Genomic DNA, 19,899 nt, shown 5'->3' on the forward strand with positions numbered 1-19,899 from the left:
ATTTGCTTCCCACCCTGAACCATCTTTCCCCCATTACTCCTTCTACCCTGTCTCTCACACTTCTACAGAAAACACTCCCACTGTTTATACTGGAAGTCTATCAGCACAGTAAACATAGTCATTGCAAGCATGGTTCTGGTTCTTGAGCATTTCGAGTCTCTTTCAAGAGAAGTCTCTTCATTCTGGACAAGGACTGAGCCCCCCTGTGTCGATGTCCTGGGTTATTTTTGATTTTTCAGAACTGGAGAATCCAAACACTCCCCAGCACTTCCGTAATTGTCTGTTTGCATTGGGTGCGTTTGTGTTTGTGTTTTAGTATGCGGTTGCTGAAACCAGGAATCTTTCCCTTAGCTTGTAATAGTGTTTGCTGTGGAAGAGGCTAGTCACATGTTGTGGTTAGATGGTCTGTTCACTGTGATTGGTGGTCTTTGGTGAATTTGTGTGTGATTCTTTGGGACCAGTTGCTGCCAGACAGTCATTTATTTGTCCCGGGGAGTTTTCTATGTTGATGTGTCCTCATACCAAATAACTGACATTCTTTCTTACACAGTGTAAGTGGCGGCAGTTTCTTTTGAGCACAGATAAAGGGGGTACGGTAAAGAAGATGAGACGGGCACAGCGGAGGGACTGAGTCTTTGTTGGTCTTTGTTTAAAAACTGTGAAAATATTTGTTTTTCAATGCACTGACCAAAAACAGTCGTGTCACTGTACACTAATGTTCACTTCATAAACATTACCCCAGAAAATCTATATATCTCACTCTTTCACCAAGACACGCACTGACACAAGAACCTTATAAGAATAAAAAATATGACAGATAGTCCTATGTTTCCTGTCAATAAAGGTTTTTTCTTGTCTAGTTGTGTCTAAATAAGACAGAAGCACTCCATATGCTTTTGCATTTAACTGTGGTTGTGGGAAGCAAATTAAGTAGTGTTACTATTACTCTAACTACTGTATGGGAACTACTGTATCTATTATATTGCACTACTTCAAACTGCAGCACCTGACCACTGTTATGACTGTTGTATTTTCTCTGCTTTTGTACTCTTCTAAAACTGAACTTTACCTATCAGGAAAAAAAAGTTGTATTTATTCCTTTTTTCATATTTTGTGTTTTTTACTGCTTTATATTAAAATTCCTTGTAAAATAATGATATTTTGCACTGTTAAGTGATTCAGATCAGAATAGCAATCAAACACATTTAACCTTGCCAAAGCTATTTATTCTGATAAGCAACCTTATCTGCAATGGATTTTACAACTGAGTGTCAGGGTTTTCGATTAGCACCATTTGACTGATTTTCAAAACGTTGATCTGTTAAGCCTACACTTGATAAGTAAAAAAAAGTGCTAAATGCTAAACAAATACATAGCATACACGTAATCCCAAATGTTCTCTAATTAGTAAACACAATATTGAACCGAGATAATGTATTGAACGACAGTTAATGGACTTGTTGCTTCGATAACAGCCGTTGTGCTTTCACCCTAATTACTGCCCAGGCAAGACTCATGTAGGCTACAGTATACTATGAGATCCAGATGTCTTCTTTAGCACAAACGCGCGCCCTTTTTCGTTATTTTTACGGATTTACCTTGTTCGTGTGTCTCACATTGTGCTGAAACCTAAAGTGTAGGCAAACTAGTTCCAAGATTTTGTCTGCACTGTAGTCTATATTGTTAGACACAGGGAAAGTGCTGAATGTATGACGTAATTTTACGCGAACCATATTCCCCTTTATTACAGCCACTGATATAAAATGTGAATGGACTGCATATTGTGAGGGCACCCGGTCCTTTTAAACTTAAATATTGTTTTCACGTAGAATATGGTGATATTTTAAACGCGCTTTATCTTAGTGATCCCTAACATAATATGCTAGTTGATTATTCAAAACCGAAAACGTAGCCACATACAGTTTAAATCAATTGGGACCCCCAACCACTCGCGTCAAATTTGCGCTGCTGGCCCTTTAAGATGGAAGAGGGAGGGGGTCTTGTCTTGGTTGCGGTGTTTTTTTGTCTCGCTGTCAGTGAGCGCTCCCGGACCGAGACGTCTAAAAGGATTTCTTGGGGATAGGTAAGGACTACAACGAAAATATTTAACTAAGCTTTATCTTTCTATTGTTACCGTAAGTATATTTGCTTAGTTTACGAGTTTAGAAATCTGTCTTGAAAAATGCTTCTTTTGTCTAGTACGGGTCCTACCCATATCTCGGTCGTAGCCTACTAAGTAAAGTAACGGGTCTCTTATCCACGTACTAGCACACAATTTAGTTATAGATAAATTGTGACTGTCTGGCACATTGTATTCTCATAACCTTTCGCATTAGACACCAGTTGTCCGTGGATCTGCTTTCGTTCTTGGTTTTTGGTCAGAGCATCATCTTATGCATGCGCTCGTATAGTCTGTCGATGAGCGCACACAATACATTGATAGCCTATTGTAGCGCGTGTTGTCCAAGAGCAGTTGTCTCGAGACAGTCAAAATAATTTATTTTCAATTCAACCTATAAGTAACCAGCAATACACCTCGTAGATTAAAATGTTTCCCTCTACAGTTGCTGAAGTGGTTAACATTTATTTTCGCATAATAGGCTTGTTGACTCATCTATTGTCAAACTTCAAGGAAATCTTTCCAATTCTTACTGAAACTATAATACATGTGATATAATTCTCTTTGAAGTTAAGCTCCTCACTAAGGCTTGAAGATTATTGACTAAAAACAAACCCGTGAATGTTTTGACTTAATGGGGTGGGTGGGTCCGTGCATTTTGTAGGTTTCATTACTTCCAGATGTTCGTCAGTTTCTCATTGCCGCTTTGCCTAATCACTGTTAGATGGTAGCCACTCATCGGTCAAATTGAATTGGGTGACCACACGTATAGGACCAATGCTGAAAGAAAGTTTCAGAATAAGTTGCCTCACTGGATTGGATTGATTATGCATATTTTCCAATTGTTTCCTTTTTGCCTTTTTATGTTTTGACCTCTGATTAAATGGGACGTTAGTTCGTCAGGAGGCGTAAACTGTCTAATCTCGGGAGCTAAGACTGTCTTGACGAAAACGTGTCTAAATACTTATTATCTTGAGTGAACAAGCAATCTAGCGTAATGTCAAACGTTCCTCAAGTTGAGATGAATAGGATTTGAATCACCATGTCGCGTGACGATGATGGTCCCATTGGGTTGTCATGGATAGTGCCCAGCTGGAGTTGCCCCCATGTTATCGCCAGCCTCTGTAAAGATGGAATGTGTCCGTCTCACGGACTCAAATTCCAAATTACAACGTTTTGAACAAGGGGCGCTGTAGTGGAATTTCAAACTGAGGAATGCAGGTTATAAACCCCATTTGTACGGTGGGCGACACGCTGGGCGTTTAAATGGTTTAGCAAGACTGATGGTATTACGCCCTGAACCTGTATGAGGCTGCCTGTAATTGTCTGGATTTATTCACATGAAGTGACAGTTCACAACATGTCAAACTGTCCCTTTGCAGACGCAGTCTGTTTACTATTGAGAAACGTTTTGTGGGGCAATGGAACGATATAAATGAATTATTTAAGGATTTGACAATAAGTATACATTGTTTGGATGTAAACTTCAACATGTACTCTGGGCCACAGTCCATCACATTTGTAAACAGTTATTGCTGAAACTGTATAGTCTAGTTCTCCTAATGGTACATTATATGTACATAAGGAGACAGTGTAACGCTGTTTCTCAGATCCATTTATTATGTCTCATTAAAGTGACCTTATAGTTGCAGACAGAAAGCTGTCTTTTGTAAAATAACAATGAATGCAGAATGGGCATTTGGTCGTAATATCTGGGGTAGGCTAAGAGAGAGACGCCAATTTAATAACATTAGTGACCATATGTCCAGATAAGGCAGAAAATCATTATCTGTTTGTCTAATCTTCAGTAATCCTCCTTAATGCATTAATCCTTCAGAAAAAAAGATGGACTGCTCTGTTCATGAACTCCCTAAAACTCCCCTTGGAATGTGAGTGTGTGCAAATTTGCCATGTCTGTGGTCTAGTGGTCATTTCATTTACAGCTTTAATCGAATCAGGTAGTAATTGGTCAGGACCCTTGTGAGGGGACCACTACTAGAAGACATCAACTTTAGTTTTAAGACTGCTTCTTCCACCCCCTCCCAGTCCCATGTGCTGCCCCAGGCTCAACTCCAAATGACTGACCCCATGGGTTTAACCCCAACACTGCCCTGACCACCTCTCTTCCGTGCTGTCCTGACTGCAGCTCTGGTCTTCGTCTGCCTCTCCTTCACACACCAGCACCCCTCCACTTCCCCAAATCATTACAACACACTGTCTCTCTGGCCTTCATCACTCCTGATCCCCACCTCCAGCACTGCTCAGGAATTCTCTCTCCCTTTCCCTGTTTAATGCCTTGCTCTTTTTTTTGTTTGTTTCCCTGGCCATTCCTGTGTCTCAGCCCCACCCTTGCCTGGTTTCCTGTTGAAGGTCAGCACAATGACCAATAGCAGCTGGGATGATGTTTATTCTGCTCCTGTTCCAACTGTAATGTGAGGAGGGAGGCCCCTCCCTGGGCGGGGCCCGGTTCCCTTCTGGCCTGGCTTGGCTCGGCCTGGCCCAACCTGGGCTGGTTTAGTCTGGGCCTGACGCTTGCAGCAGTATGTCGTCTTTTTCCCCACACCACTCCTTGATAGCAAAAAGTGGCCCATTTGCACTGGGCACTCTTTTTTGGCCTCCAACTTAGAGATGGATGCCTCATGATTGAGTAACGACTTGAGTGTTCCCACTCCAAACCCCACATTAGTCAGACACCAAAGGACCTTCTCCACAGAAGAGAGGTTTGTTTGTTTTACTCTGGTGATATGACTTCATGTGTCTCCCTCACAAATGTAAATGCCTTGCCTGTCAAGTAGGGATATAAATGAAAGCACAGTTGCAGATGTAAACACAGTGCTGCTGACAGACACGCCTACTATCTCTACTTCAGTCTGCCAAGTTGAAGTCTGGGGTGGTTGGGATCTGGGGCGATCGTGTTCGTTGGTTATTATTCATTACTGGCCATATGACTAGATGGAGCTATCTGGGATGCAGAGTAGGGCCACATGCAGGAGTCCTCAGCCATACATAAATATTAATGAAATTCATATGTGGGTTGTGCTCCACTAACATTCACTACTGTGTATATTTTTTTATAGCTTTTCAGTTATTCTAGTCATTGAATGTCTGTGTTTTAGAAATTCTGTTACATTGGGTGTTGACAAAATAACAATGGGCTGTTTTTAGTTACGAGAATTTAGCTGTTTGTTTCTAGACCCTAACAGTCCAAAATAAGTGGGAGTCTGCACAAAAAGCAATGGTAATGTTACACGCACAATTGATTGGATTGTATAGAGTGGTCTCGAGGATCCTTCCTTACTGTTGGTAAGGAGCTTCACTAAAGCCTGGTCTAATCACCCCTTACCTATATCTGCTCTGCTTTGGCAAGAATAGGCTCTCTTCTGGTGCAGCTGTTGGATTATCCAGTGATTCATACTGGTGGATACTGAACCTCCAAGAATCACGGGACTATCCTTCTAGAATTTTCCATCTTAAAAATAATTCCTTTTCTTTTCATTCCCTTTTTCAGTCTCACCCTTATTTTCTCACATTCCCTCCCGTTCCCCCCAACTGTTACTCTCTCTCTCTCTCTCTCTCTCTCTCTCTCTCTCTCTCTCTCTCTCTCTCTCTCTCTCTCTCTCTCTCTCTCTCTCTCTCTCTCTCCACACACACTCCTTCATTCCCAGTTTCTCTCTCCGCCTCGTTACCCTCTCTTCTCCTTCTTACTCTTTCTCCTGAGTTTCGGAGGAAGTGACTGGGTTGTTTCTGGATCCTGGGGGAATAGAGGGATGGAGCTGCCTTTCCTGTAACCCCTTCTTGATCAGTCCTCAGACAGTGCAGATGCGTGGAGATCACTGTGCCCCACCAGTCTATTCACACGGGAGAGGCCCAGGACTGAGAGGGCTCCCTCGTGCACAGCCCCAGGGCTCGCTGCTGGATGGGGTGTCGAGTGACTTGGTGATGGCGATTTGATCTTTTGAGTGGGCGCATGTCGTCATCACATGGTTGCTGTTGAGAGGCTGCCAGCCACGTTATTTTTACGGTGGTTTTCAGGCCCGCCATCCCGGCCTACAGTTTGAGTTGTTGTGTGTTGATGACTGAAACGGCTAGGTCTCTCCTGGCTCGTCTCATCAAAGTCCCCGCCTGAGGAAATAAACAGAAGTTATACAGCTGTGTAGGTGTGGGAGACACACTGAAGGGGTGCAAAGGGTCTCGGGGAGTTTGTGTGTGTTCTCAGCTGTGAGGTAGGAGTTTGTGTCCTAGGAAAGGGGAGAGATACAACTACTGTATCTCTTCAGGAGTATTTGTCTGTCATACAGACAGAGGAATGTACACACTATCACGCACCTCTCCTCTGCACCAGGGGAATGCTGTGCGTTAATGGACTGCCTCACAGTTATACACTTGCATCAGGTTTGTAAGCAGCTGTCAATGTTAGGATATATTGACAGAACATTTTATAGCAATTAGATAGTTTGTACTGATGCAGACATGTTAAGTAGACCTAAACCTTGGTCATTTAAGATTTGCCTGTTCCTTATTTCTGACAGTGTCTGGATCCATAACCACTATTATGTTTTTTTAGAGGCTTCAAGCTCTCTTGTGTTTTGTCTCGCTTCTCACTCTCTCTCTCTCTATCTATCTCTCTGTCTGTCTCTCTCTCTGTCTCTCTCTTTTTTCTCTCTCTCTCAGCCCCTCCTAGCCCTATATTAGAACCAGCTGTGGAACTAGGGGCTGAATGAATGGCTCTTTGTGATTTGGCTATCGTTCCTGTGTAAGGGTCTGTTTCTCTCTCTCTTTCTCTCTCACTCTCTCTTTCCATCTTTTCCTGCATCTGTCCTTCTGCTATGACAAAAGTACTAAACAATGGGGTGCCTAATACCAACCCCTGTTGGTATCTGTTAATGGCAGTCATCAACGTTGCCGGGCCATGAAAACATCCAACAAAATGTCGGCCCCTAAACCCACACACACACAGCACTCAGCCTCTGACTCATCAACCGACGACATATCTCCTGGACATGCGTTTGTTTGAGGGCGAGTTTCAAACTCTCCGCTGCCCATTCGGAGAGGCAGGGGACCTCGTGGTGTTCCTGCCTAGCGCGAGAGTGGGTGTTCATGGCACCGGCTGGAGGAGGGTGAGTCATGGAGACATGGAAACAGAGAGCATTGCTCAATGTCATGGTAGGGTGGTTCCCAGGCTTGGATTGATTAGCCACACAGCGTGTTGTTGTGGTGGAATAGAGGGGAGACATGATGATTGCGAGGCAGGAGAGAACAGGGTGAGAGCAGCAGCTCAGAGGGTCATCTCGTGGACTTTGTAAGGAGGCGAGCTTGATTGACATGTTGTGGGGGAGATGAGGGTCTAATTCTCATGGTGTGTGGTGTCAGTGTGAAGCAGCGGAATGCGCCGCTGGTATTAGTTCACAATGCAAAGGTTTTCTTATTATTATCATCGACATTCCTCGATGACGGTGTCGATGGAACAGATGGGACGCGATGGCATGTCATTTCGATCCCTGGCAATTCCTGTAGACGCGGACACAGCCTGCTCTGGTTCTATCTTTAATGTACTTCATGTGTAAAAAATCAAAACAAACAAACATACTGAAACGTGGATTAAACCGCTACCTCACAGCTGTTATTATGTCATTTCAAATGTCTTTCGCATGCTGTATTTCTGGGTTTAGGTGCCATAAAAAGCAGGGAGAGACAAGGAGACCGGGGGAGAGGAGCCAGAGCAAGGAGACTGGGGAGGAGAGACCATCCCTGCTGCACCCGGAGCTGAGCAGCTGGTACGAAGCAGAAACTAAATCCCTTGCTTCCTAATGCCTAAACCATTCCCAACCTTGTGCAGAATAGAAATCACCAAAGTCTAAGACTTAAAAAGAGTCAATGGAAAGATCCATCAGGACTTACTCTGGGTAGAGAGAATTGAGGAATGTCTAACTTGGTTATGTCGTCAGAAATAATCCCTTGTCATGGCAATGAAAATGAGGTGATACAGTGAATGAAGACTGGTTGACATCCGTGAGGAACTGGCTCTGAGAGTTAAAACCGACATCTTTGCCACTGGGCTTGGTAATCCCACTCCTAGACACTACAGACTTGGTTTCTTGTATTGTAGGGCCATCAACTATTTTATTAATCTGTTTGGTCCAGGGGAGTCGTGTTTACTCACTGTAGCCTTTGTAACTATGAGAAACCATTATAACTCACTCTACTTTAGCAAAAGTGCATGCCTTGTATTATGACACAGCATTTCAGAGCAAGCAACGTAGCTTGCATGCGGTCATACTTGTCCTACATGATGTTTCAGTCAAACATAATTAATTTGTCCCAGGAACCTGAGGAGGGGTCATGCCTCCTGACTCTCCCCCATCCCATTCCAATTCCTAATCTTAATAGTTGGAATGGGTGGGGGGACCCTGGAGGGGGCAATGTGAACTTCCGTTATTGTGGAATGTTGGGGGGAAGAAGGGAGGGGGCATTTGTCTCGGGCAAGGGAGGCATTCCTCCCTGATGAGGGTAGAGCAGGGCGGTAGGAGTGTAAAGCAGAGCTAGAGGAGGGTAAAGCAGAGCTGGAGGAGGGTAAAGCAGAGCTGGAGGAGGGTAGAGCAGAACTAGAGGAGGGTAAAGCAGAGCTGGAGGAGGGTAGAGCAGAGCTAGAGGAGGGTAAAGCAGAGCTGGAGGAGGGTAGAGCAGAGCTAGAGGAGGGTAAAGCAGAGCTGGAGGAGGGTAGAGCAGAACTAGAGGAGGGTAAAGCAGAGCTGGAGGAGGGTAGAGCAGAACTAGAGGAGGGTAAAGCAGAGCTGGAGGAGGGTAGAGCAGAACTAGAGGAGGGTAAAGCAGAGCTGGAGGAGGGTAGAGCAGAGCTAGAGGAGGGTAAAGCAGAGCTGGAGGAGGGTAAAGCAGAGCTGGAGGAGGGTAGAGCAGGGTAGAGCAGGACTGGAAGATGGGTAGAACAGTGTAGAGGAGGGTAGATCAAGGAGGGTAGAGCAGGGTAGAGGAGGGTAGATCGGGGAGGGTAGAGCAGGGTAGAGGAGGGTAGATCGGGGAGGGTAGAGCAGTGTAGAGGAGGGTAGATCAGGGAAGGTAGAGCAGGGTAGAGGAGGGTAGATCAAGGAGGGTAGAGCAGTGTAGAGGAGGGTAGATCAGGGAAGGTAGAGCAGGGTAGAGGAGGGTAGAGGAGGGTAGATCGGGGAGGGTAGAGCAGTGTAGAGGAGGGTAGATCAGGGAAGGTAGAGCAGGGTAGAGGAGGGTAGATCGGGGAGGGTAGAGCAGGGTAGAGGAGGGTAGATCAAGGAGGGTAGAGCAGTGTAGAGGAGGGTAGATCAGGGAAGGTAGAGGAGGGAAGATCGGGTAGGGTAGAGCAGGGTAGAAGAGGGTAGATCAAGGAGGGTAGAGCAGGGTAGAGGAGGGTAGATCGGGGAGGGTAGATTAGGGTAGAGGAGGGTAGATCAAGGAGGGTAGAGCAGGGTAGAGGAGGGTAGATCAGGGAGGGTAGAGCAGGGTAGAGGAGGGTAGATCATGGAGGGTAGAGCAGGGTCGAGGAAGGTAGATCAAGGAAGATAGAGCAGGGTAGAGCAGGGTAGATCGGGGAGGGTAGAGCAGGGTAGAGGAGGGTAGATCAAGGAGGGTAGAGCAGGGTAGAGGAGGGTAGATCAGGGAGGGTAGAGCAGTGTAGAGGAGGGTAGATCAGGGAGGGTAGAGCAGTGTAGAGGAGGGTAGATCGGGGAGAGTAGAGGAGGGTCGAGCAGGGCTGAAGAAGGGTGGGCTGAGGGTGAGGAGTGGGCACACTGGTCTCTGTTCACTGTCATGTCAATGGAACACTGTTTAAGAGCCGGGAGAGAGGGAGTAAGGTCACCAACACACACAAGGGAGCGCAACACACATCACAAACACCCAGTGAGGTGCTGTTGCTAGTGCTGGCAGATGCGGAGGGTTGGGGGGAGGGGAGGAATGGGCGCACCAGGCGAGGCTTTAGAGAGAGAAGGAGAGAACAGAAGAGAAAGGGGAGTGACAGGGAAATTTGAAGCAGAGAGCAGCAAATTATGTGTCCCCTTGATTTGAATAAGGGAAGAAAGGAAGGGATGTATTGAAATGGAAAGCTTGCGAGAGCGGGATAGAGGGTGAGAGTTTAGTGAGGAGAGGACAGTTTTGGACATCCTTGCTATAGGCGGGGATGTTTGTCACATAGTCTGGCTGAACTGCAGGCCAATTACATCAAATCTTATCAAATGTCTCACTGTGAACCCTAGTCTGTACCTTCCTAAACTGACTCTTTTTGAAAGTTATTAAATCCAGTATTTCTAATTTAAAATCAGCAGGACTGTTCTGCTAACAATTCTTAGAGATTAAATATGAATATATCAAAGTGTGAGAGATTGTATCAAAATGCCTACATTCTCTTCACTTTTTGTGTGTGCATGTGTGTGTGTGTGTGTGACTGTGTGACTGTGTTCCACGTCACGGTGAGGGAGTCTGATGAAGGGACAGAGATAAGGTGGAATTATACAGCGACATTCGACTGACTAAAAGGGCTCCAAAATACCAAGTCAATTCAGTCAGTGTTTCCAAGTGCCCTACTTTTCCTCAAACGGGCAAGAGCATAAACAGGCAGTGACGAGGGTCACGAGATTAGAGGGAGACACAGAGAGAGGTTAGTGTGTGTGAGAGCGAGAGTCAGGGAAGAGAGAGAGAGAATGAGAAGAGAAAGACCAAATTGAATGAAGCAGAGAGACTCCATTCGTGCTGATCAAAAAGAAACATGGTCATGGAACTTAGCATTTGCAGAGAATAAAGTGGTCAAGTCCAAACTTTTGATTCCTTCCTGACTTTATTTGACTTATGTAATGACGCTCACATTACTAATATTACAATACCGATAGTTCAAACAGTACATCCCAGGTTCCCACAAACCAGTGACCTAGAAAGTTAATGTTTAGCAGGGGAGACACACAGACTGAGAGGCAGATCCTTGTGGGCAGTATGTCATAGCTGGCAGAACGTCATTCACCGTGGGGCAAGCTGACACAAACTGCTGTCAGGAAAATGGTCTTGTCATTTCTGACAACACCCAACTATATTAAGCTAATGGGGCGTATCTCAGGAAGACTATATTGAATATACTGAATAATGTATTAACACTATCTGTGCTTCCAACTGGTCTTTGCTAATTAGATGAATGTATTTGCTTGGGATGAGTGCATGGGAGCGAGAGGAAGGGGTGACAGTGGTGAGCTGATGTCTCCTGATCATCAGCTGACACGTTCAAGGGTAAAGAGAGGGAGACAGCGAGGGGAGGGAAAGAGAGAACGGAGAAAACTAGGCACGGGGGAAAGTTGTGGAAAAAGAGTCGGAGAGAGAGAGAGAGAGAGAGAGAGTGTCTCTAACCCCTAAATCGAGAACCTCTTTGAGTGCGCAAATGATTCCTAATAAGGTTGTAACTGGCAGCCTCCACGTTCACCCTTGGAACAAGCTGCCAGGAAACTATTCTGCTTCTCCCTTTTGCTGAATATCATGAACATAAATATATACAAGATAAATTAAAAGACAATACACAGAAGAAACTGAGAAAGAAAGTAGGAAAGGGAGCAGTGACTGGAATAGATTTGGTCTCACAACACATCTTCACTGACATCGAAGACGTACAGTGAACTGTACTGTACTGTACATGTTAGGGGCTACCAACCAGTACTGGCACTTCTGAGGTTTTGGGACCCATGTCTGTAGATTCATGGCATCAGCTCTTTTACCAGAAACATTAACCCTAAGTGTTCATTGTGTGTTTGTATCTTTTCAGGTGAGGATTTGTGGGCAAACGTGTGACAGGCAGCCACAGGTGAATCATCATGGCTCAGGTGCTCCATATGGACCCCAGCTTCCCAGGTATACCCTAATATATTGTGTTGTGTTATTTACATTTTTCAGAAAATCTGCAAGTAATATTTGTATCTATCATGAGGGTTCATCAGGTTGCAACCCATGTATTTAACTGTGTTTGTGCTTCATTTCAATTGTCCTTAATTTAGTTTGTACCTCATTTAGAGATAATTTTAGAGCACATACATAAACACACAGTAGCCAAGAGATAATGCTATTTTCTGAAGTCTGAGTCTGAGATTAGACGCAGATTTCCGCCTGTTTAAAGTTGATTTCCTTCCCCCCTAGGGAAGCTTAACCCGCCAGCTCCCCCCTCCCTTCACGGGAAGGAACAGGAGGCGCCCTACTCGGTGGAGACCCCCTACGGCTACCGTCTGGACCTGGACTTCCTCAAATATGTCAACGATATTGAGAAAGGCAACACCATCAAGAGGGTGCCCATGCAGCGTCGGCCTCGGTACGGCTCTCTTCCCCGTGGCTACGGCTACACGGGCTCCTGGTGGACCTCCACAGAGTCCCTGTGCTCCAACACCAGCATGGACAGCAGACACTCCTCATTCTCCTACTGCGCCCCGGGCTACCACACCTCCCAGAGGCCCAGCTTCAGCACAGCCCGGGTGGAGAAGACCCTGCTGGACGCTCGCAGGAAGCTGGAGGAGGAGAAAGACAGCCGTCGGTTCTCCAACCTGGGCAGCATGCACAACAGCGTGGCCGGCTCGACCACCTCCCTCAGCAGCGCCCACAGCTTCAACCGAGCCCAGGGAGGAGGCTCCTTCACCCCCATAAGCTCCGGCTTGTCCACGCCCGTGTCCCCCACCCCCGCCCACCTGCAGCACGTCAGGGAGCAGATGGCCGTGGCCCTCAGGAAGATCCGCGAGCTGGAGGAGCAGGTGAAGACCATCCCCGTGCTCCAGGTGAAGATCTCCGTGCTGCAGGAGGAGAAACGGCAGCTCAGCGTCCAGCTGAAGAGCCAGAAGTTCCTTGGCCACACGCTGGGATTCGGCAGGGGCCGGCCCCGGGGGGAGCTCTACATCGACATCCCTGAGGAGGAGGTCAGTGCTGGGGCGGGGAGGACCTCCATGCCAGCAGGGGTGCAGTCCCCCACCTCCACAGACAGCATCAAGCAGGACTCGGGCTGTGAGATAGAGGACACGGTGATTGTTGGTGGCGTGCGTCCGGGCGGGAAAAGGGAGGTGCGCACCATCGGTGTTGGTCCAGAGGAGCAAAGGGGCAGCTCTCAGGTGTGCGTGGGAGTACAGGAGCAGGATCTGGGACTGCTTCCAGAGACACTGGCCCTGAGGAACCAGGTAGGCCAGCTGGAGGGCCAACTTAAGAGGACCATGGATGAGCTGCAGGTTTCCCAGCAGCAGGTGGAAAAGGCCCAGAGAGAGAGGCAGTCCCAGGCACAGGCCCCCCAGGCTGACCACTTTGCCAGAGCCACCAGTCTGGGCTGGCAGGAGCAACAGGGGCTGCAGACTGTGGTCAGCTTCACCCAGCAGCCCCAGCACAGACAGCAGAGGACTGTGGGTATCCAGGTGTACACCCTGGAGCAGCCCACTGTGGTGGGGGTGGGCACGTTGCTCCGAGCAGAGGGGTGCAGTTCCATCGCCCTTCTACCAGTTGGTGCAATCCAGGGAGGACATGCTCAAACCCCGGTCTCAGAAGGTAGGCACAGTATCCTTAGGGAATCATATGAGTTAACTGGAACTAACTGAAGGACTTGATGACTTTCTAAGTGTTTGAACAGGTCATTTTGTCATGCATAAAGGAGTATTATTTAAATTGTGTTGACCTCTGTTTTATTTTCCATCATTTCCCAGAGCCACCTGTTGAGCTACCCATCGCCATCAGCTCCAGGCAGGTACGAGACATCCTGAGAAGCGAGGTATCCACTTCTGTGCCAGTGACTAATCCCGCAGTCACCATGGAAATCATTGACAAACAGATGACTTCATTACATGTGAAGGAAGGAGAGGCACACCAGCATACAGTCGTAGAAGCCGTCCAGTCTCAAGAGGACCTCTCAAAGTCTGGTAATTGGAGCTCAATGTTGTCCAACTTGTAAATATGAATCTAAACCACTGTCCGTAGCGTTGACTGTTGCTCTCGTCTTCAGCTTCGGCCTCTCCCCAATCCGCTCTGAGGTCCATTATGAAGCGGAAGGCAGAAGTTGAATCTGGCTCTCCCTCAACGAAGAAGAACTTGCAGTTCATTGGAGTCAATGGCGGGTACGTTTATGTAACTCCGACGAAAGGATGGTTTCGGACAGGTCATAAGGTGTTCTGGAAAGTAACGATTGTTCTTGTCCTTCAGGTATGAGTCAACGTCGTCAGAAGACAGCAGCAGTGAGAGCTCGGAGGAGGAGAGTGATTCTAGTGAATATCATGAAGCCAAGGACAAACTGCCGGATACTGCAGCTCAGCCCAACCAGCCAACAGGTGTCCCTGACTCCCCCCAGCCCCCAGCTACAGACCTCACACCTCTGCAGACGGCCATCCAACCACCAGCCTCTCAGCCTGCCACTGAGCTGAGCACCCACCTGTTAGCAGTCACAAACACAGGACTTCAACATGAACCTACCCAATCACCAGCCATGGACACAGTCGTAGAGCGATATACTTCTCCACAACCAGCCTTTGACTCTACACTCACATTCCAGTCCTCAGTCAGTGACTGCGCCCCTCAGGAGAGTATCAACCAATTACCAGACAGCACAGTCCCTCAAGAGAGTACCTCTGAAACTTCAAGCACTGAACCAGCACCTGAACGAGACAGCCTCCAATCACCTCCTACCTGCAGCACACCACAGCAGAATACCACTCAATCAGAGACCACTGAAGTCACCCAGCAACAAGAGGCACATACGACTAACCTCGCCCCTCAGCATGGGGCCAACCAATCAACAGCCTCCGAACAAAGCTCCCAGCAGTGCACTATTCAGGCGTCAGCCTCAAAACCAGCACCTGACAGCAGCCCAAGTAACAGTGTATCAGCCAATCAAGACAGCAGGTTAGCATAAATAAATACCATCACACAAAAGATCTTATAATGAAATCTGTTGTATATTTACATAATTGAGTGGCATCGTTTCCCTTGATTCCCACAGACTAACACTGGGTGACAGCCTGATGGCAGCTCTCAATGCCCTTCAGAAAGCTCTTGGTGAACCCAACGCCTTCAGCCAACAGGAAGCGGTACGCTCTATTCTATCTCTGCATTCATTTACCGTCAGCCTACTTGTATGTGGACCTGACTGTGGGACTCTCAGTGAGCATCTCTCATTAGTTTTGTATCCGTGTGAGCGTGTGTCTAAGGCCTGCTTGGTGTGTCTCTTTCTCAGAGGACAGCCTACACCACAGTGCTGCAGGAGTGGCTCCGTGTGTCCTGCCACAAGGCGGCAGACACAGCCGTGGTCAGAGCCCACATGGACACCTTTGCCTCCATCTCCCCACAGCTGCTGGAGTTTGTGGTCAACATGGCCGACGGCAACGGCAACACAGCCCTGCACTACACTGTGTCCCACTCCAACTTCCCTGTGGTCAAGCTGCTGCTGGACACGGGTGAGCCTGGGATGCGGGTGTGCGTTTGTCATTTTAGATGGCCCATCGTGTTAATGGCTTATCCCAGATGTATACTGTGTATATACACATGCATGAATTTCATCTGATGAATTATGAGCTACATACGCTGTAGTTAGTCGTCACTGTGATGACCTGGTGTAACGGTTTGCCCCACATCCCTACCCAGGTTTGTGTAATGCTGACAAGCAGAATAAGGCAGGCTACACAGCCATTATGCTGACTGCTCTGGCTGCCTTCCACTCTGACAGTGACCTTCACACTGTCCTGCAGCTGCTGCGCACCGGGGACGTCAACGCCAAAGCCAGCCAGGTATGCCCCCTGCTGGCCAACAGGCCCTCCTGCAGCCCCTGGTTCAGCCAAGCTGAAAAAACCCCTGACTAGTGCCTCATTTAGAAAACAGTGCGTATGATCCCCACTAAAAGTATCCGTGCGCACAAAAGCCGAAAATGGCGTGCGCCAAAAAGGAACATGACTTTTGAAAAGTCGTGGCGCACAAACTCCAAGGCAATGTTTTAGAAATCGCAGTCCACCTGGAAATGTGCACACATGGATGAGCCTCATATCCCTATCTCTACACGCCCACATTCAACCATGAAGTTAATGCAGAGCACCTCATGAATTGTCAATGCATAGAAATGAGCCAGATGAGCAATGGTTATCTATAGTGAATAATGGCAACCAAGAAGATCAAGAAAATGTTGTTTTTGTTTTTTTTCTAAATCAAAGCAGAAGTGGTGGCTTTTTAGCTGGTTAAAACGTTTGAAAACGTTTTTTTCAAACTTTGTATCTATGGTTCTCAAAGCTCCACAGCATAGCAACCCCAACTCCTTCAGTTTGGAAACATCTAGGAGTGTGACGATCCTGGCTCTTTATGCAGCTATCAAAAGGCGCCACGAAACTGTGGCCTGGAAAGCGCATTAGGCAGAATCATAGTAATTTTATCATGGACATAGACCTTTGATTTTGAGCTTCTGCGTTTTGCGTTACCACAGGCCGGTCAGACGGCGTTGATGTTGGCAGTGAGCCATGGACGAGGAGACATGGTGCGAGCGCTGATCTCCTGCGGGGCGCAGGTTAACATCCGTGATGACGACGGCTCCACCGCCCTCATGTGTGCTTGTGAACATGGCCACGTAGACATTGTACGCCAGCTGCTGTCTGTGCCAGGCTGCGATGCCACCCTGACGGATAACGTGAGTGAATTTTCCTAACCTTTTTAGGATTCCTCCGGTAGGAGGACCCTATTGTATTTGTTGGTTGTATTATTATTATTAATCCTCTTCTCCTTGCGCCACAAAAACAAAAAATTGTATTGGTCACAAATGTTCTCATTTGGCACATTGATACTACAGGCCAGTGGGTACCACCACACCAATAATGGGCCACATTGGACCTTAGGGGGCACCACAAGCAACGCCCAAAAGTCAAATTTTGCATTTCCACCCCATTGCTCCAATTATTCTGAAACTTGGTGTACATGCCTTATTCCTTATGGGGAACAGAAAAGCCTCAAGGACCCATAATGTCAGAATGATGACTTTTCTTGTACTGTCCAAATTTGGTACAACCTTCAAAACCTTTCTCCTCATGAACCATAGATCCAATCAACTTGATGTGTTACAGATGTGTAGAATACATGTCTTTATATAGGGTGAAATGGAATAAGAAATGCAATACAAAATGGCTGAAAGGGGTGTATTTATGTAAATACATTGCCTCAATATCTTTGTGTCAATCAAATATAATTTTGAATGATGGTTTTTCAAACCGAATAGGGTTCAAGATGACATCACTCTGAAGTACCATAAACAATGTCACCTTGATATGTCAAAATATGATTGAATTAGAGCTGTTTAAACTTTGGCTAAATCTAACAATGCTTGGCACTGGAGAAACAGCTTACTTTTTTACATAGTAACTGACCGCACTATTTCTCAACACTGAGAATAGCTCAATGGGCTGAGACAGTGCACTGCAGTGTGCATGGTCACAGGTCAGAATCCAGCCACAGCCTTTGGGCCTGTCATGATACTGATTACCTGTTTAGTTAAACAGATGACATCATTCTGAAATACCATGCACAATTTCACCTTAAAATGTCAAAAGATGACTGAATTACAGCTGCTTAAACTTTGTCCCAAAGTTGACCAAAGCTAATACTCTGTCCTTTCTATTCATAAAATCTCAACAGTTGATGCGTTGCAGAGAAGCTAGAGAGGCTGACTTGCAACCTCATGCTCTTGAGTACGAATCTCCATTCAGCCTGTTGTTGTTGGCCAAACATTAAGTAGTTTTGCTTCCTTGTTGTCCAACTCTTGATCTTCTACAATGTACATTTGTATAATATTTTGCCATTTTGCGGAGGAACCCGCATCGCTGCCTGCAGCTATAGTTAGTCTTGAATCCTCCCAGATATCCCGTTTCTCGAGATCCGTTTCCTGTATTTCTAATTTTCCATTGGCCCTGTGTCTCTGTGGTCTAAGTTAAGCCTGGTCTGTCCAGCTGTGTGCCCCAACATTTCTGGTGTCTCATCTCTCTTGTTGTTTTTTTTACCTACCTACCTCTTACCTTTCTCACCTGCCTGCTTTGTGACCAGCCTCTTGTTATTGCTCCACCAGGATGGCAGCACAGCCCTGTCCATTGCCTTGGAAGCCAGCCAGAATGACATTGCTGTTCTTCTCTACGCTCACCTTAACTTCGCCAAGCCTCCTTCCCCTGTGAGTGCTTTCAAATACAGCTAACCTCACATCCCCATTGAGTGTCTCTCTTTCTGTTTGTGCATCCACACTGTATAAATACTATAAATAGAGACAATTCATATCGTTTTCTATGTGTGATTTTGATGTATGCATTTTATCTCCAGGTTTCTCCCAAGTCTCCTATTTTGGGCTCCTCTCCTCCTTCAGGGGAAGCAAAGTGACCACCCTGCAAAGTCGAACTTGGTCCCACTCCCCCCGTCTCTATGTCTGCAACCAAAAATGCCTTTACAATTGTATGTGTGTGTGTGTGTATGTGTGTGAGAGTTTGTTTGTCATCGTCCTGTTCCCAATGACCTTTTTTTTCTTTGTACAGCACATACATATTTTAGCACTTGACACTTGCATTCAATTACTGTAATGCATTCTTTTAAACTATGGCCATACTTTGTGTTATTATCCTCACAGTTCTTTGTACACTACATTCTGACATTACTTATTTGGTGTTGTTGCTTACTTGTTCCAGGTATTAACTGTTCACATGACAAGTAAAACTGTTTTGAGTAGTAATAATCCCGCTTTCATTCATGTTGTGTTTTAGAGACTAAACAGTCAGTATAAATTGACAACTAGACATAGGCTCTACTGTTACAGTAGACAACTAGACATTCTGAGTTTATTAGAATCACTCCTGTTTTATTTCATCTGCATATTTGACTTATTTCAAGAAATATTTTTCAGATTTATGTAAGTATATCAATGAAAATGTATCAATTACATTACAGTTACAGATATTAAATGTGTCGTCACAATCCTCTATGGAATACTGAAAGCCACCAACATATTATTCAAAAATCTCAAAAGTGTCCTTTAGCCATTAAACCGATTAATGCTAAACATATTCAGATACAGGATACCCATTAAAAAACAATAGCCTATACCCATATTTGTACACAGAATTTATGTACTTTGGAGTATTTTTAAAGATACTTGTATATTTTGGGGATTTTTCAGCTTTATTTGATAGTGACAGTTGGAGAGAGATAGGAGAGAAGGGAGAAAGAGAGGGGGGATGACATGCAGCAAAGGATCCGGGTTGATATAAAACCTGAGCCACTGCAGTAAAGCCTCAGTCCATGGTACGTACTCTACCTTGTGAGCCACAGAGATGCCCACTTTAGCCACACACTATTTTTATAGTATATTTTTTGTTAGTCAAGCTACTGCAGTGCCCGTTTGAAAGTAAGCCTATTTTGTGATCTGGTGAATAACCTTGCTTAGTGCAACTCAACATGGCTGCAAACACGTTTATATTTATTTCTCGCGTACTGCTCATTCAAACAACTTAAAACTAAATTTTCAGCCTTCGGACCTAAGCAAAACACATGGTGAATTTCTAAATCTTTAACAAACTTCATACAAATTCCCAGTTCTCGAGGTATTGAGCCAAAGACAGACTGACAGAGATTCCTGCCTTCTTAGTTGGCTGGATGAGATGTTCATTTAGAGATGCAGATGTTCCCTAGTAAGTGGTAGACTGACAGCACTGCTACTTCAGAGGCCATACACCACTGATAATTGGCCTACTTCTCTGCATACTGTAATGTTTTAATGAGAAGGAGAGGAAACCTGATTTTAA

The 19,899-nt window shown here is 46.0% G+C and overlaps 1 protein-coding gene across 2 annotated transcripts; it reads left to right on the top strand.

Moving 5' to 3' along the window:
• Window positions 1-2,006: 2,006 nt before the first annotated feature.
• kank2 (KN motif and ankyrin repeat domains 2) lies at window positions 2,007-19,215 on the top strand. 2 transcript variants are annotated; one of them, XM_062450239.1, is made up of 13 exons: window positions 2,007-2,083; window positions 7,789-7,893; window positions 11,904-11,989; window positions 12,272-13,648; window positions 13,804-14,016; window positions 14,100-14,211; window positions 14,297-14,992; window positions 15,090-15,177; window positions 15,324-15,543; window positions 15,731-15,873; window positions 16,557-16,757; window positions 18,183-18,281; window positions 18,428-19,215. In XM_062450239.1, the coding sequence occupies exons 3-13, from the start codon at window positions 11,953-11,955 to the stop codon at window positions 18,482-18,484; spliced, it is 3,243 nt and encodes a 1,080-aa protein (XP_062306223.1). In that variant the 5' UTR covers window positions 2,007-2,083; window positions 7,789-7,893; window positions 11,904-11,952; the 3' UTR covers window positions 18,485-19,215. The 2 variants fall into 2 exon arrangements, with proteins under 2 accessions (XP_062306223.1, XP_062306231.1); XM_062450247.1 differs by lacking the exon at window positions 2,007-2,083 and adding an exon at window positions 7,069-7,236.
• The last annotated feature ends 684 nt before the right edge of the window (window positions 19,216-19,899 follow it).

The sequence above is a fragment of the Osmerus eperlanus genome, chromosome 2 (assembly GCF_963692335.1).
Source record: "Osmerus eperlanus chromosome 2, fOsmEpe2.1, whole genome shotgun sequence".
Lineage (NCBI taxonomy): Eukaryota > Metazoa > Chordata > Actinopteri > Osmeriformes > Osmeridae > Osmerus > Osmerus eperlanus.